At 43.8% G+C, this 18,223-nt stretch overlaps 1 protein-coding gene across 4 annotated transcripts; it reads left to right on the forward strand.

The window, feature by feature from the left end:
* Positions 1-96: 96 nt before the first annotated feature.
* Positions 97-7,095, forward strand: LOC127000499 (uncharacterized). Of its 4 annotated transcripts, XM_050864225.1 has the most exons (7): positions 97-215; positions 714-739; positions 2,602-2,651; positions 3,059-3,531; positions 3,858-3,968; positions 4,556-4,970; positions 5,828-7,095. In XM_050864225.1, exons 2-7 carry the CDS (start codon positions 717-719, stop codon positions 6,703-6,705), a joined length of 1,950 nt encoding a protein of 649 aa, XP_050720182.1. In that variant the 5' UTR covers positions 97-215; positions 714-716; the 3' UTR covers positions 6,706-7,095. The 4 variants fall into 4 exon arrangements, with proteins under 4 accessions (XP_050720182.1, XP_050720186.1, XP_050720184.1 ...); XM_050864229.1 differs by lacking the exon at positions 3,858-3,968; XM_050864226.1 differs by lacking the exons at positions 97-215; positions 714-739 and adding an exon at positions 774-930.
* The last annotated feature ends 11,128 nt before the right edge of the window (positions 7,096-18,223 follow it).

Genomic DNA, 18,223 nt, shown 5'->3' on the forward strand with positions numbered 1-18,223 from the left:
CTTAGCATACGGGGGCTGAACTCGAGGCACGACAGTTCTCGTCGACTGTCGCCCCCTCTTCATGGATTGTCACCTGCCAAAGACGTGCCTCGACGGGGGACAATCAGGAAGGAAGGAATTAAAGGATCTCTGAACTACACTTATATGTGATCCTCACTACGTACTAAGTATTTATCTGACATAGTAATCGATAATTAGTCTGCTCTAGTCACAAGGTACGCTACTAGGCCACGTACTCTGGGCTGTGGGCGGAGATCTCTCTCTCTCTCTCTCTCTCTCTCTCTCTCTCTCTCTCTCTCTCTCTCTCTCTCTCTCTTGTTACATCTTCCTCCCTCTCTCTCGTCTTTCTTCCCTCTTTTGCTTCTTCCTCTCTTCTGTAACCTCCTCCCTCTCTTTCTCCCCCTCCTCCTTTAACCTCCTCCTCTCTCCCCTTCTTCCTTCCCCGCAGCAGAGGCGACACCTCCTACACGGCCTCGGTGCGCATTCTAATATATAATTTTGTGGCCAAAGTTAAGAAAAGTAGATCTATGGTTTATGGAATGTTAATCTAACAATATTGAAATAAATATCCAATATCTTGGAAGATAAAATATAAAATACACTATAAAAATATAACGATTTATATTTTTAAGGTCTTTACATATTTATTGATCAAAGTTTATATATATTGTAAACTCTTATTTGATATTTTTGTTTATACCGCGAAACTGAAGATAATGGAAGACGATGAGTCCAGGAGGTGAGTAGCCAGGCAGATTGCATGATACAGCGGGTGAATTAGAGTTAAATAAGGCAGTGGGCAGCATGAGTGTAATGAAACCCTTGGCAGGGACACACCTCGCCCAGTGATTCCCTAAGAGGCGAGGGGGGCAGTGCTCGTAAGACGGTGCCTCTTCTCAAGGCTGTCAACATGCTGAGCTTCATAGTTCCGTGAGCATTAGTGCGTCGTTTGGCTGATGCTGGGTTTGGGGACCGTGGGTGTGCATCCCTGGGTTATCCGCCACGGCAGGGTGGGTGGGACACAACCCCTGCCTGACAACCGGTGTGGCGGCGAATTCCGCCCCGTTGTCAAATTTTGTCCCATCCTGATCTACTGGCTTTGCTGTTTTGTCCATTTCATTCACTGCAGTCTTTTAATAGCTTATAAAAAGCTTACCTTTGATCATATGATTGTCCTTCTGTCTCCCCAGAGTTCTCTTCTGACTTAAGGTCAGGTTTATGGGATACTCTCCATTCAATAGTAGCTGAGCTATGGGGTCCATGGCAGCCTTGAATTTAGCCAATTTTTCATGAAAACTAGCTTGCTGCACTGCCACCATCTTGCCTCGGACAAACAAGCAGTGGTGGCACCGCTAACTGAAAAGTTAGCTTCACTAACTAGTAATCCACTAGCTAAAACGTTAGCTTTGCTTACACTTAACCGCTAAACTGATGGAGAAATTAGTGAAAGCTAACGCTAGCCGCTAACTTTTTTATATGGATTTAGCTTCGGTTTTGTATTTTGGCTCTAAATCCCTTAAAAACAGACCTAGTGACCTGAAATTTCCATATGTTGTAGCTAAGATATAGTTAGCCCAACAAGCAACAACAAGAAGAGAAGAGAAAGAAGCCTCCAGTTTATCCTAAATCCGTATATTTTACCCAAAATCTCCTGCAAATTTATGCATTTTGTACTTTTTTCCATATCTGACACATTATTATTATTATTTTAAGTTTATTTCTTGTCAGGTGGAAAATATTGAATTCTTGTTATTAAATCTGGAGTTCAAAGAGTTGGAAATGGAATATGCATTACCCTAAAATACAAAATAAAAGTTTCCCTAATAATTGTTCAGTTACCCTATTTTAAGGCATAATTTACCCTCATGTGGAAGCCTTGGAATTATTGTGCCATGTGGCTCAACCGGTGCTGTGTTTGCCCACAATGGACAAGAACAAACCTGTATGAATTTTTTAGTGATCTTAAGTTTGCCGAGGAGGAAATACATTTAGCAGAAGCTAATTGGTCCGCAAACTGTTTCCAAAGTTAGCGAAAACGCCAATCAGCTAACGGAAAAAATTAGCTTCACTAATTAGCAGTTAGTGGATTAGCAGAACCGTGCCCACCACTACAAACAAGGATATCAACATTGTGATAGTAAACCTTGAGTTCTGCACATACGTAGACATGATGGGATGGAATCTGATGCTGGTATCATGCTACATCGGTACGCTCTCAGTTCTGGGTGGACAGGGGCACGGGTGTAAAGAGACTGCCCATCTGTCTCCGCTCCACCCAGGGACCGTCCCCTTATAGTAAATTTATGGCAGGATTTTAGTTTGAGTATGCCCAAGATGTTTGTTCCAAGAATGTTGACAATGTATTACAACTAATTTTCTTTAAGTATCAAGTGTTGAATTGGATTATTGTATTGAATTAACATTTTTCAGACACTTATAGTAAACAGTGTTCAGATTTAATATTCTATGTTGATCACAGAAATAACATCACATTGTTTTACGTACCTCAACGTACCCCAATGATACCCTATTGGCTATATTTTTCCATTGCCTCAGTTTGGTGTTACTAATATATACATGCACATGGTTTTTGCATTGCAGGACACACAAACCAGTAAGCTACACAGACTTTGCAAATACCAGCCTTGATGGTAAGAATATCTGATTCTGCAGTCCAATTTATTATAAAATAATATACATATACAAAACTAAGACATATATGATTAGTGTTTGACAGTGTGTAACTTATACTAAAAATCAACAAAGAAAGAGGTCACTTTATTAAATGGAAAGGCTCTTTACTGGGGAAGAATTTACAAATTTATTAAATGTACTAGTATGAAGACTGCTTGTTACAGTTATTTTAGGTTAAAGGGTGACTTAAAACACATAAAAGGCAGCAGTGTATAATAAAAATCCACAAAGAAAGAGCTCATTTAGTTAGAGAGAACGTCTCTTTACTGGTGGTGCATGTATGATTTTATTGAGAACATAATTAGGAGTACCAGGTAATGAATGAACAGACCTTTCCTGCACTTCATGTTATTTTTGCTTTCAGATGATGACTTTGATGATGACTTCAAGCCCTCATCAAAAAGTAAAAGCGAGAAGCAAGCAGAGAAAGGGAACAGAGAAGATAGGAAGGATGACCGAGAGAGAAAGCACAGCAAGGATAAACATAAACACAAAAAACACAAAGACAAAGACAAGGAGAGACACAAGAAGGATAAAGATAGGCACAGAGAAACCCATAAGAGGGAGGACAATGAGAGGAAGGATGACCACAGATCCAGGCATGAGAGGAAGAGGAAAGAGGATGACAAGGAGAGAAGACACAGGTCAGAGAGGAGAGATGGGGAGTTCATAGTTAACTCGGGCAGGAGTACGGGAAGCAGTGACTCAAAGTGTGACTCCTCTGACTCCCAGAGACTCAATGACTCATCAGTAAGCGCCACCTCTGGCTCCCCATTAGTGTCTCCAAGCCGCAGGAATCCAAAGCCAAGATTGAGCCTCGAAGAGAAGATGTTTCAGGTACATTTTATTGTGCATTTAATTAGAGGTCATTTTTTTTAATGATTTGCCCCTGAAGAGCCATCATTAGAAATTATCACTTAATTTTTTTTTCACCTTCAATCTACTTTTCAATAGATTTGATAGTTTGAAAGGAACAGCCATATTTACAGTGGACATCATTGAAGTATGGTAAAGGTAAAGCCAGAGGTATAGGTTTTAGCTCCACATTGCTGTGGTGCTCATCTCTGTCGCATTGGCCCTTGTGCCTGTGGTGGGTGAGAATCCATTACCCCGGGACACAGGGCCAGTGTTATATCCAGGTTACCAAAGTTTACCTTCCCCAGGTTTCCCAAGGTACCCATTTATTGGTCAGCCTAAAAAGGAGGATGGACAGCTGGGTGTGCTGCCCTGCTGACTACCCAGGCCAGGATTTGGGCTCGCAGATTTGTAGCGAGGTACACTAACCACTGCACCATGGAGGCATCCAGTCTGACTTAATGACTATAAGCCATACATCTCTTGTTTAGTGCCAATGATGCATTACACTGGCCGTCAGCCATTAGAGGAGCATAATATCCTCCAGCACACACCCAGTGCACATCCTCAGTTCATAGCTCATTTTGAGAGTATATATATTTTTGTTTGGTTTTACATTCTCTTCTCCTCAGTCTTCATCTTTGTAGCTTCAACCACAGTTTTCATGGCCAAAAATAAGTCATGAACATATGAAACAATGGTATTTTCTATTATCCCAATAATTGATTGAAATCTGCAGGGTTCTGTTCTCATGCACTCCTTCCATTATTTATTAATGATCTTTTGCAGTCATCCACATGTTTACTGTTGACTCTGAATCTTTCTGTGTTATTTCTCAGTTGACAATCAGATGCTACAGAGTATATCTTCTGTGGCGTCTTTAGCTGTCTTTATGAGAGCTGTGTGTTGAGGGCACTTTTTTCATAGTTTTGATTAGCCTTCAGCCTTGTCATTCACCACTAAAAGCAGATTCTGCAATCCATCTTTTTTTTTCTTTTTTTTTCAGAAAGAATTGGAAGCTGCACTAGAACTCTCTAAACTTGCTTCCACTCAAGGCATGACCAGCACACCTGAAGTGAAGGAACTCACTGAGGAGGAGGAAGGAACAGGTTTAGATGTTCATGTAGCACCTAGCCCTCAGCCCCTTCAGAGGGACAGTGCTGAGGGTAGCTGCTCAGTGCCCCTGCAGGACTCTGAGATTACTGGAAAGGCTTCCTCCTCTGTCCCTGAAGAAGTTGGTGCCCCTGAGTGTGTGGAAGAGAAAGACAGGCTTCCAGACCCACCTGCAGCAGCAGTAATAGCACCACCACCACCACCACCACCTTCAACAGTACAATGCACTGACTTGATGGAGCCCCAGCCATCAACCTCAACTGGCCTAGGATTGAAGAGAACAAGAAAGACAGTGAATTTTAAAGAAGGTAATTATTTTCTTCATGCTTTCTGTCTTTTATAGCAGTTAATCTCACATGAATTACATTTAGACCCTGTAGGGCTCTAGGCCAATGACATGATTTATTAGCTAAATGCAGCAATGATTTGATTTACTGCAGAAGCAGGACTGAGAGCCCAATAATGCCATGTGACCATATTTATGTCCTGGGCTTGAAGGGTTAAGGGGGGGCTCCTTCCCCACCCTTGACTTCATGTGCTGTAGATGCTGTCTCCTGTCCAGTCATATCTCATGGCATGCAGAGGAACATGAAGACTTGCACACATCACAGTAAATATCCATTTTTTAAACAGCTCTTGAGTAAATTATTACCACCTGTATTGTGCAAATGCTGATAAAACAGCACTCCATGGTTTGCATTAACTTCGTGACCTTCATTGATTCCAGTGGGGAAAACCAAGCAATATGGTGGAACATCTTCACAGGTCTAACATGTGAAAATAAAAGTTGAACATTAATACTATCCACAAAACTATTACATTTCACATACTTGTACCCTCGTTTGTTACTGAGACCATTTCCCTATAGTACATACTTTTTTGTTTAGGGGAAAGGAGGAATGTATTATTGTTTGTCTTTATCCATTAATCATTGCATTTAGTAAGATTACAATGGAGAAAATTCCAGCTTGGTAGGACAATGCTGCATTGCCAGTCCTGGATGCTAGAAATAAGTCTCTGAGTTTGGTCATGCCACCTCTTCCTGTCCAACCTAACTGAGCTTTTGTCTTCAGTAAGAAAGAGTAAACAAAAGCGGTTAATCAGCTGTGAAGGCAATGTACATTATATCCATTCTTTCTCCTTTTCCACGCTTTCCTCTATGCAGACAGTGATTCCTCGGATGGCTTTGACGGCTTTGGCTACAACAACACTGACTCGGAGGCCTCTGAGGCAAGCGACTTCATGCCATCACCGAAGAAGAAAAAGCAGAAGTCAAAGGAGCCAAAGAAAACCACCAAGACCACCAGGCAGACAAAACCTAGCATAGTCAAATCATCTGCTAAAACCCCAGAGAAGAACAAATCGCCTTGTCAAGTGTCCTCTCCACCAATCCGTTCCCGGTCCTCCAAGGAGAATACTGCCCCTAGAATCCCCATCAATGCCACAACACCTCCCCCAGCAAGAAAAAGCACAGCCAGGAACCCCACCAGCACCACAACACCTCCCCCAGCAAGAAAAAACACAGCCAGGAACCCCACCAGCACCACAACACCTCCCCCGGCAAGAAAAAACATAGCCACGAACCCCACCAGCACCACAACACCTCCCCCGGCAAGAAAAAACACAGCCAGGAACCCCACCAGCACCACAACACCTCCCTCAGCAAGAAGCACCGTGGCCTCTCCTGTAGTCTCCCTAGCACCTCCGTCAAAAGTCCCAGCAGCATCACAGAAACCACCACCATTGGAAGCCACCTCCACTATCAAGAATACTACAAGTGTTACCAAACCAGTGAAGAGGCCTGTGACCAAAACCCCGACCCCTTCATCTCCATCATCAGGAACATCTATACCCCTTGTTAAGACACCCTTCAGAAGTCCCTTAGCAGCTTCTCCAGGCAGTGGCCACCCTATCAACTCCTCAGCATCTTCTTTTGGGTCCAGGAGTCTTGGGCAGAGAGGCACAGGGTTGAGACTGGGATTATCACGTCGGGCCGTCACCAAGCCATTGCATCCTACTGTGGCGGCAAAGATCACGGACTAATGCTGTGCTGCACCATGGATCCCGATAAAGCCTGTGTGTGTGTTGCAAGTAAAGATATGGAACAGGTATCTATCTATATCTAGTCTGTTGTTTTTTCAGCTCTTACTGGTCATCTCTCATCAAGTCCCAATTCCTCTAGGACTTAAACATTATTATTTATTGGTTGTCCTTAAACTTTGGCGCAATATGAAGTAAAAGCATCATTTCCAACTTGTTCCACCGGACAGTAAGCAGAATTCCAAATTTTCTGTGTGGAGTTTAATATTATATTTAACTGTCATTCTTTCCACTGATGAGATTGAGTAGACAGGCTCTAAGAAAGGAATAACAGACTAATGAAAAGTGTTAGGTGTATGTATATATTTTTAAGTGAATACAATTTGTTTCATATTTTTTTTTTATAATCCTCTATACATTAAGTGTGAAGGGATTGGACCAGAAGACTTACCAACAGCGGGTCTTGTATGTGGCTTTATGAGTCTGGCCCTTGGTGTCTTAGTTTTGTTAGGGTTGGACACTAACAAAAAGTGTCTAAACAGCTTTGGTTGATGTGTGGTGCACTGTTGGCCAAATATAGACTCTGCAAGGGTCTCTCTTTCAGCAACTCCTCTATACATCTTTTTATAGGAGCAGTGATTAGCGGGCTGTTTTGTCTTCATTTTTTTCTTCGCCCTTGAACTACTCCCTTTGCCATTAAAATGAAGAAAAAAACGATGTCTGTGTGCTTGAAGAGACGGACGGCACTCTGGAAAGTTAAATTTATGATGATACTTAGAGGAGAGTGAAAGTCATGAGCTTAACACATCAGACTCTTCTTGCAAAATTGACCTCTCTTTTGGCCACTCATTTCTACTTTCTTTATAGGAGCAATGATTAGCGTGTTGTTTCATTATTTATTTTTGCCCTTGAGCTGCTTGCTTTCCTGTAAAATAATGAAACTCAAGTGTCTCACCTTATAATGTGCTGCACAGTGATTGGTACATACATTAGATACATGAAGAGGCTTCAAGGTGGGTTTGTATTGCTGTCATTGCACGTGATCTGTCAACTTTTTGCTTTCCTAATTATTTGTCTATTCCTTTCAGCCTGGCAGTCAGCTTTCCTAACACTAAGACCTGCTTGCATCACCTCCACTGCTTCAGCCTTTCCCTGATCCTTGCACGCTAGATTTAGAAGGTATTTATTAAGTTCGTGTAGTGCTAAGAACTAATGACATAGCTCCTTTGTTTTATTTATTTATTTATTTTATTTATTTATTTAATGTTTGCTATACCAGGGGTTCTCGAAGGTATGCAAACCCCCAGGGCTACATAACAGGAATTTTGGTGGTTATGCCGTGTGTGTTACGCCCAACCTCTCAAACGTTTTGGGGTCCACACACCCGCATTTGATATGATTTTCGTGGAGGTTGTGTGAGTATGTCCGTGGGTAGTTTTATGAGCCAAGTGATAGGTTGACAAGACAAGACTTCTGCACCGTGAATGTGGAAAAAAACACCCATGAGAATCTGACTAATCTCCTTTGTGGCCTTTGGAAATACTTATTTGTTGTGAGAGCAAAAAGTGTCATAGAATAAGAACATAAGATACACCTATTTGATGCAGTAGTGTACTTCAAACACGATTTTATCTCGGGGGAAAGGGACAGGACATACATTAACTGTTCCTTTCTCAGAGCTTTCATTTGAATTCTCTCATACTCCTGAATTTATATTTTGGGTTAGGTTGAGACAGAGGGAACTAGATAGAGATAGGGGAGAAGGAGAGAGAGAGAGACAAAGGCTGTGAAGGAAAGAAATGGATAGGGTGGAGGAATGGAGAGAAAGGCAGAGGTTGTGAATGAGAGAAGGAATGGATGGGGTGGAAGTAAGAGGGAAGAGATGGACAAAGGGATTGAAGAGGACAAAAAAAAAGGAGAGAGTGAAGAGATAGATGGATGGAAGGAGGGACGAATAGATTCTCTCTCTCTCTCTCTCTCTCTCTCTCTCTCTCTCTCTCTCTCTCTCTCTCTCTCTCTCTCTCTCTCTCTCTCTCTCTCCCACACACACACACACACGTTTCATTATCAAACTCAAAAGGAAGAAAAAAAGAAGAAAATACCATGCCTCGTGCTACGCCTAAGCCTTACTACTACTACGTTTCAATCCATAAAAATAGCCCCCGTAGACCTTTCATCTCGGGAGTTTGCTTACTTACTTGCTTAATATTTGAGCTTGGGTGAGAGTAATTATGTGGCGAGCTGAGAACATGAATTATAAAGTCTTGTATATGTGGGGGATTAACGTAAGCTTGGTAGTAGTAGTAGTAGTAGTAGTAGTAGTAGTAGTAGTAGTGGTGGTGGTGATAGCAGTATAGTTTTCAGTGGTCGAATGTGGGTAGTCCGAAGATGATAGAGAGTGAGAGATGGAAAAAAAGAAGGAATTATAAAGTCTTGTATGTGTGGAGGATTAACGTAAGCGTGATAGTAGTAGTAGTAGTAGTAGTAGTAGTAGTAGTGGTGATAGTAGTAGTTTTCAGGGGTCAAATGTGGGTAGTCCGAAGATAGTGAGAGAAAAAAAAGAAGGAAAATAGAGAAGGATGAAGAAAGTGATTAGGAGGGGGAATAAGATGGAAGATAAAAAAATATCTTAATATCCATCTCTTCCTTGCCCCATCAATCCCCTTTTTCTCTCCCCTTCTTCCCTTCATGCATTCTCTGTCGCCATCCACTCGTACGGTCGTTCACTGCCTTCCTCCTCTCCTATAATCCGTCTGTCCCTCCCTTCTCTACAATCCTTTCCCTCCTTATATACACCCATCTATCCCCTCTTCCATCACTCCTCCAGTCCCTTTCGTCCCTCCCTTCCCCCCTATCTATCCCTTTTCTCTCTTCCATTCTCTCCCTTCTTCCACTCTCTTCCATCACTCAGATCCCTTTCATTCTACCCTCAATCTCCGTATCAATCCCCATTTTCTCTCCTCTACCCCTTCTTTCCTACATTATCTCCCTCCCTCCCCTCTTATCCTATCCTCCCTTTTTTCCATCCCTTCTTCCATCCATTCTCTCCTGTCAGTCCCCTTTCCCCTTCATCTCTTCTTCCTTCCATTCTCCTCTCCCTTCCACCCGTCGCCCCTCATCCCGCCTTTCCGTGTAGTATGCAGTGACCGGCCCTAAGAGTTGACGGTTTAGCAGCGGCGTAAGATGACGTGAGATGACTCTAAACCACGTAATTGCAAGGCTACGTCTGTGTGGAGAGGATGGGGTTGGATCCTGTATGTGTAAAGGGGATGTTTTGTAGTATTGGATAGGGTGAGGGAGGGTTGTGATGGTGGTGGTGGTAGCTGGGTTGGTTTGGTTAGTGTTAGTGTGCTATATGGTGTGGGGTTGGGAGGTTAAGAAGGGGTTGTTGGGGGGGGGGGGGGTTAGGTTGAATGTATGTACAGAGTGATTCTATAGTGATGTAGGGGGTGCTATGGACGACGTATAGTGGAGGGTGATTATAGTGGTAGTGAGGGAGGGGGGGATAGAGTGAATGGGAGGTGATACTCGTGGGGGTGATTGTGATATTGTGAGATTGGGAATGAGGGGGGGGGGGGAGGTAGGGGGTCATTCTCCGTTCTCAGACCTCACAAGCAGCCAGTCTAAACACCTCCCCACCCCCCTTCACCCCCCTCCCACATCCACCTTTTTCTTCTCCCTCCCTTCCTCCCTCCATCCCTTCCTCTCCCTCCCCACAAAACCGTCCCACCCGCGGAGCTTCTCACAGCGGCTCTATTGTCATTACACGGTGTTTGACCAGCGGGGCGATTGGTAGACACATTGTTAATTAAAATATCAATGAAAAGATTAACCGGTAGTGGTGGCGGGGACCCGACGGCGAGGTATACAAGCTAAGTCCCGCGGATTCATCAACAGTCAGGTCTATCTTTATGTGCGTGTGTATGTGTGTGTGTGTGTGTGTGTGTGTCCCTCTCTCAAGCCCCCTAGGAATGAATTAAAAGGATCTACACTTCTTATTTTATTGGTTGATTCAAGACTCGCAAAAGGTCTTAGAGGAGAGTTCGAAAGTGCATGAGAGAGAGAAAGGGAGAGAAGAGGTGAGGTGAGGGAGAAAGGGAGGGAGAGGGCCATTACGAACTGGAGTCGCCGTGGAGGGCTTGCTGGGGCTTGCAGAGGAGTGGGGGTCGAGGGGGGGCTGGGGTGCGGGGCCGTGTGTAAGAGCGCGTCGCGTTGGTTGGCGGGGAGGCCGGCGGTGGGATTAGCCAACCAATCCCACGTTATCGGGCCGACCAATCAGCTTAAGACGAAATACTCCGGGAGACGCGGCCACGGCACAGATTTTACAGGCCCGACCCGTTTTCTGCGCCTCCCCCTGCCTTGCTCGGCGGCCATTTTCGCCCCGCGCTGCAGAGGCATGCACTGGCGTGGCCTGTGCGGTGGAGAGGGCGTGGGGCGGTGGAAACGCAGCAATAATTGTGGGTGTGTCGCGGCTATATGGCAGCCTGGCGTCGCCCCACGCACGCTGGCGGATTATCCTCGGATTACCGCCTTTACCCGACGACCGCCATCGTTGCCAGCTAAGAGACGCAACCCTCGTGAGCCGCCTCGCAACCTGCACCCTTGAGACCACCGACGCCATGGCTGGAGTCCGTCTGTCCGGGGCGCTGGCAGTCCTCGTCCTCGCTCCACGGATTACCTGTTGCTTGGAGTCAGTAAAGTGGTAACCAATTATAGCAGCACTCGTCCTCTTCGCCTCTCCGCCGCCCAGACGCACGGCCAAAATCCCTCGGAAGAGCATTAGAAGAGCATCGATTTAAGCGTGAAATGATGTGCAGAAAAGGGGACGAGTTTAGAGCCGGTTATCACTCGGATTAACGTTTTTCCCTCCGCCATGATACCCCGAGGACGCCAGGCACCACGAGCTGTAACTACCGGGAAGGCCATGCCCCTCCCTGCCTGCCTGTCGCTCTCCCTGCCTCCCTCCCTGCCTCCAGCCCTGCCTCAACGCCGCCTTTCCCGCAGTCCACTATCCCTGCCTGCCTCCATGCACTTCCCCGTCCCTCTCTATCCCTGGTTACCACCGTGGTTTTCGCTCTTTGCAACTGGATTTCTTGTTTTCTCTTCTTTCCTTTCTTCCCGTCTCTCCCCTCCTCAGCAATCCATCCACCCTCAATCCTGTTATCTTTCTCTCTCTCCCTCTCCCTCATTCTCACCCTCTCTCTTTCTCTCGCTTTCTTCTTTTCTACTCCTTATACTTTCTCTCCTTCCTCCTGTTGTTGTTGTTTTCTCAGTTATTCCCTTACTACTACTACTACTACTACTACTACTATATCTCCAAGCGATCCTTTCTTTTACTCCTTCCATGCACTTTTCACCTTTCGCGTCATCCTCTCTTCTTTCTCTCACTTACTCACTCACCCGTGGCAATGCATGCAACCTTTTCTCTCTTCATTCCTACCTTGCTTTTCCCCTAACTTCCCCTCCCATCCCCTCTGCGATCCTCCTCCCCTCCTCCCGCCCGTCTCCCGCTGGTATCTTGTTCCTCCTTCAATGACTAGATCGTATACATATAGGCATTCTTGACTCGTCTTTTTCTTCCCTTCTTCAACCCGCTCAGTAAGTCTTCAGTCCACCTGCCTTCCAGTTCGTCGTTCTCAGTTTTGGCATGAGTTCTGTAGCTCCATAACCTTCTGCTCTTTGATCTTGGGTTCCCCCGTTTGTTGTCTCTGTGTTCTCTTGGTGCCTTTTAGGTCGATATTATAAGACACTTTGGCTTCTCACATCAACTAATTCTAAAGGTCAAAGAGGAGATCAATCGGGTTCTAATGAGTGGTTCTTTAGGTTCACGGCACAGAAGAAGAGTCAGACTACCACCAGGGTCATAAAACTACTTCTGGTAATGCCTCAAACTCCTAGGAAAGCCTTGTCAAATAGGTGAACTTTGGAGACGAAATGTTTAGAAATACGGCCCTTAGTCTCCATTCAGTCCCCGGTTCGAGTTTTTCAGTCTTCTTGTGCCTCGGTTTCTAGTCCTCATTCGCTGCTCAGTTTTCTTGACCTCTCTATGACCATTGCAGTTGCGGTGTCATGATTGTATAAGTCAGTAAATCATTTAATCAGTCACTAGTCAGTCGATCAGTCAAGCAATCAAGCAAGTCTTAACCTCTCAGACCATTGGATCCCCTCCCCAAAATATCTCTTGGCTGGACAGTTCAGATACACACACACACACACACACACACACATTACAGTCTACCGAGAAACTACAATATATAAGTAACGTAACCTAAAATTTCCGGCAGTGGTGCTTACTTAAATTGCCTGCATGATTCCCTGTTGATTTACGAGTTGCTGGATGTGAAAAAGCAATTGACAAAGTAACTAAATTCATGGTCATTTTATTTTATTTTTTTGCTGTTTAACTGAAGTGTATCGCCGCCCGTTGGCCCCAGTGGTAGCGGTTACTTTACTGCGATCACTCCATAAATTGCATGTTAATTTCCGACTACTTTGGCCATTAGCTAAGTAATTAATCAGACAATTCAACCACTTCCTTAATTTTTCAATCGCTCTGTACTCTGTGTGTGTGTGTGTGTGTGTGTGTAAGTAGGTAGGTAGGTAGGTAGACACATAGAGATTGGTAGTTACATACATTATACATACATACATACATACATACACCTATACGTTTTAATTAAGTAGTGAGATGTTATTATGCGTGTTGAATATAAATAAACAGAATTACCCGTTTCCATATGTATAGTGATGACGGATTTACAAAGATTATGCGGATCGTCCAAAAAAAAAAAACCATATCACGGCTTTAGCGCAGTCAAAGCAATATAAATATGTGATACTCCCATCATACCAGTGTGCAGTTAAACGTGATATAAGTGGTAATTACGAAACACTTTTTTCCATAGATGGGATTATGTCCATTTATGTGAAAAATATGTATGGTGTATGTACTATTTTGCATTACGAGTGTGTGTGGCGAGAGGGGAGAGTGTGTGTGTGTGTGTGTGTGTGTGTGTGTGTGTGTGTTTCAGAGATCACACTCACTTATCATCGTCATTCTCTGCTTATCACTTTAAATCATATAAAGAAAAAATATAGTTTGCAGAAGACAGCTTATTCTATTACTATTTTACGTACTTTTTTTCATCCGACAGTTTACTTTAGTTTAGTTTTTTTGCCATAGAATTACACCCGAAACTGACCTCTCTTTTGACCACTCTTCTATACTCTCTCTCTCTTTAATAGGGGCAGTGATTAGCGGGCTTTTTTTCTTCTCATTTATTTGTATGCCCTTGAGCTGCTTCCTTTACTGTAAAAAAAAAAGATTACACATACACGAACATTATTATCACCATTCATTCATTATCAAAATCAGCGTCGTTTTTTCCTTTTTGTCTTATCTGTAAAATTTTAACCCAACTCCTCATCAGGTTTGTTTTGAGTTTTCTGACTTTTTTGAGGGTATTTCAAGATCGGATACGGATGGATTGGGGGATTCGAACTGCCTTGCTCTGTCTAACCACATCCAGGACTCGAATCTCTCACCCACTCAGCCACCACCGCGTCCGTCTTGTATGTCAATCATCGTTAGTAATATTACAGAGAGAAAAATTATGACTAAGATGCTGCTTATGTGATCTTGCATACGCTAATCTCTCTCCTCCTCTTCCTCCTCTTCCTTCCCTCCGTTGCATCACCCTCCTGGAGGAAGAGGAGGAGAAAAAGAGGATTAGAGAAAGCGAAACACCCGTTGGAAGGGGAAGAGAAGAGGGAAAAAGGTGAAAAGGGAAGGATAAGAGAGAGGGAGTGAGAGGATTAATAAAAGTATATAAGGAAAAAGAGAGAGAGAGAGAGAGAGAGAGAGAGAGAGAGAGAGAGAGAGAGTACCCCCCCCTCAATAACCGCTCCCAACAAAAACAACAAATCAAACCATCTATTGCATCCATCCTTTTCCCTATCTACTCCTCGTCCTCCTTAACCCTTCTTCCTTCCTTCATTCTTCCATTCCTCTCCTTTTTTCCACTGTCTTGCTCTCTATCTATCTATTACACCATCTGTTACACCCATCCACATCCCTATCTAGTCTTCGTCCTCCTTAATCCTTCTTCCTTCCTTCCTTCTTCCATCCCCCCTCCTCCTTATTCTTTCTCAGTGTCTTATTCCCTCTTCCTCTACCTGTCTCTCCCTCTCCTTCACTCCCCTTCATTTTTATTTTCCCCGTCTTGCCTTCCCACTTTCCCTCCTTCCCCCTCCTTCCTTCCTCCGCCTTCTGTTCCCTTCCTTCCTTCTTCCATACCCATCCTTTTCCTTTCCCTCTATCTTATTCCCCCTCTCTCTTTCCTTCACTCCCCTTCATTTTTCTATTTCCCGTCTTGCCCTCTCTCTTTCCCTCGCTCCCCTCCTTCCTTCCTCCGCCTTCCCCCACCTGTCCCCTCTTAAGACGGAACAATAAGCAAGAAGAGTGGGGATCATGGCTTGTAAGCTGACGAGCATCTCCTCCCGCGTTAGACTCATTACTCTGATGTGTATCTGGCGCGGATTAGAAGTCGAGGGTGTGTCCCAGGGAAATACCGAGAGAGAGAGAGAGAGAGAGAGAGAGGGGGGGGGGTGGTGATTGTGTAGTAAAGTAGGATGAAAAGGAGAGGCTATAGTTTTAAGGATGGAGAGGGAAACTAAAAAGGATATGTAGGGAATTTTAGTGGAGAAGGAACCATGTGGAGACGAGATGCTGGGAGGAGGAGGAGGAAGGAAGGGAAGGAAAGAGAGACAAGGAAAAATTAAGGAAAATAAGGAAAAGAGAGGAGGATTGCGTGGTATAGGAGAAAGAGGAGGAGGAGGAGGAGGAGGAAGAAGAAGAAGAGGAGGAGGAGGAGGAGTAAGTAGTTTCCTTTTCATTGTTAGGATTAAGTGGAAAAAGTCAAAATCACAAGGAAATTAAAACGTAGTGTGGGAGACGGACACACACACACACACACACACACACACACACACACACACACACACACACACACACACACACACGTACAGGCACATACAAACACAAACACATATACATGCAGACAGACAGACAGACAGACGGATGGACGGAAAAGGGGAGAAAGAAATGTATTAACAACTGGATGAATAAGCTTAACACACACACACACACACACACACACACACACACACACACACACACAGTAACCACCCCCCTCCCTCCCCCCACCCCAACACCCCGCACCCCAGCAAAGATTAGAGACAAAACAATCTACTATGCATTTACTTGATGAATTGGTGAGGGGCTGCCTGTGTGTGTGTGTGTGTGTGTGTGTCCCCCGCGGCATGACGGTCTGATCCTCTCACGGACGCGTTAAGAACAGGGTGACAGCTTACGGCCGCAAAGACCTGCTAAGGCGTGTCTCACATCTCCTCCTCCTCCTCCTCCTTCTCCTCGTCCTCCTCCTCCTCGTCCTCCTCCTCCTTCTTCTTCTTCTTCTTCTTCTTCTTCTTCTTCTTCTTCGTTCCTTCGTGTCCTCCATAACCCTTTGTATCTGCGAGAAAAGAGAAAAAATGGGAGAGTAAAAAAATAATGTTTTGTGATGCTTTTTATTTTCTGATGTGATTGCAATTTACGCAGATAGACACATTCATATATAATACATACATACATACATACATGTACATTTAGATAAACAGACAGACAGGCATAATTTCACACATGCTTACGTACATTAATACAGACAAACATACAGAGTGACATAGATAGACAGACAGATAAACACACACAAAAGATGAAATTAAATAAAAAAAGCAAATACTTGAAAGAAAATAAACAAGAGAAAGAAATCGTTCTACGGAAGAAACACTTCCAGTATACGTACAATTTTATTTGAGAGAATTTACATAGATTTACATAGAATATCAGACCACAAAGACCCCATGGTCCAGACTAGTGGTCTGTCATTAAACTTAAGTGATTCTACATTAATCAGATGGCTCCAAAACGTTGCATTTCTACTCTTGTTAATATTAAGCTGAAGGAAGTGTCGGTCGAGGTTGTTTTTTAGAGGAGTCAATCGTGTGACACTGGACCACTGAAGGTGGGAGCTTATTCCATTCTTGCACTACAACGTTGGTGAAGAAAAAATTGGTGCAGTCTGAATTTACTTGTCTACATTTAAGTTTTGTGCCATTGTTCCTCGTTCGCAAGGTGTCATCGATCATAAACAATTTTGATTTGCCCACATTTGTAAATCCATTAAATATTTTAAAACATTCGATCAGTTTTCCTCGGAGGCAACGTTTCTCAAGAGAGAACATGTTAAAGGTGGAAAGCCTCTTGTCGTAGGGTTTGTTGCTCAAGGAAGGGATCATTTTTGTTGCCCGACGTTGAACACCTAATTTAGCAATGTCCTTTTCATGGTGGTGGTGGTGGAGAGAGAGAGAGAGAGAGTATAAACAGATCAACGAATTTTAATGGCATCGCTCTATTTAATTTTATTCTTTCACGTTTAATAGAGTGAGACGCGGAAACCTTATTAATGGTACGCTAATAGTGGCTCTTTTTTTTTCACCGCACGTTAAATATATACATGAATGACTCTGAAAATGGTTTGTTGTCGTTGTTGTTGTTTTTGTTGTTGTTATTGGTGGTGGTGGTGGTGGACATGAATCCTTTTTTTTTAAATAATGAAAAAAGAGAAGAAAAAGAAGAGATAGAAAAAGATGAGATAAAAAAACTAGAAACAAACTGAAGATAGAGACAGTTTGGAGATACTGACCAAAAAAATAAACAAATAGAAGAAGAAGAAAAAGAAAACAAGAACAAGAACAAAAAGAGATAAAAACAACAACAACAACTAGAAGCAAACTACAAACCAACCGAAGACACAGCCAAACTTTATAAACAGACAGACACTTAAAGATACAACCCCTCCCCCCCCCCAAAAAAAAAAGCTAGACAAACTTAAAATCCATCCTCGCCTTTCGCAACGTTAATCCGGTTCACGCATCGCAGCCAAGGCAAGATTTCGGATGCTTGGCGGTGCGTCTTATATACCGAGCCTCCTCCAGTGTGCTTTTCCACTCAACCGAACCACTACCTACCGCAGAGCTTGAGCGAGCGAGCGAGCTAGAGAGAGAGAGAGAGAGAGAGAGAGAGAGAGAGTATGATAAGGTAATAGTGATCTAGAGAAGGGGGGATGATTATAATGATGGAAGAGGAGAAAGAAGAAGAAGAAGAAGAGGTAAAAGAACATGGCGAAGAGGAAGAGGAGAAATGGGTATAATAGTGATTTTAAAGGGGGTGGGTGGCTTGGATTTTGCGAAAGAGAGGAAAGGAGAGGAGAAAGAAGAGAGGAGATGAGAGGGGGTATCATATGCTTTAGCGAATAAGTGAAGGGTATATATAGAGGAGGAGGAAAAAGGGTGTGAGAGAGAGAGGGGGGGGTTATTGGGGGGCGAGTGGGGGGAGGTTAAACAGCTGTAGGGGGTCTTATGAGAGAATTGAGCTGTTTAGTCGTATGTAAACACACGACTGGGC

The sequence above is a fragment of the Eriocheir sinensis genome, chromosome 2 (genome assembly GCF_024679095.1).
Source record: "Eriocheir sinensis breed Jianghai 21 chromosome 2, ASM2467909v1, whole genome shotgun sequence".
Classification (NCBI taxonomy): Eukaryota; Metazoa; Arthropoda; class Malacostraca; order Decapoda; family Varunidae; genus Eriocheir; species Eriocheir sinensis.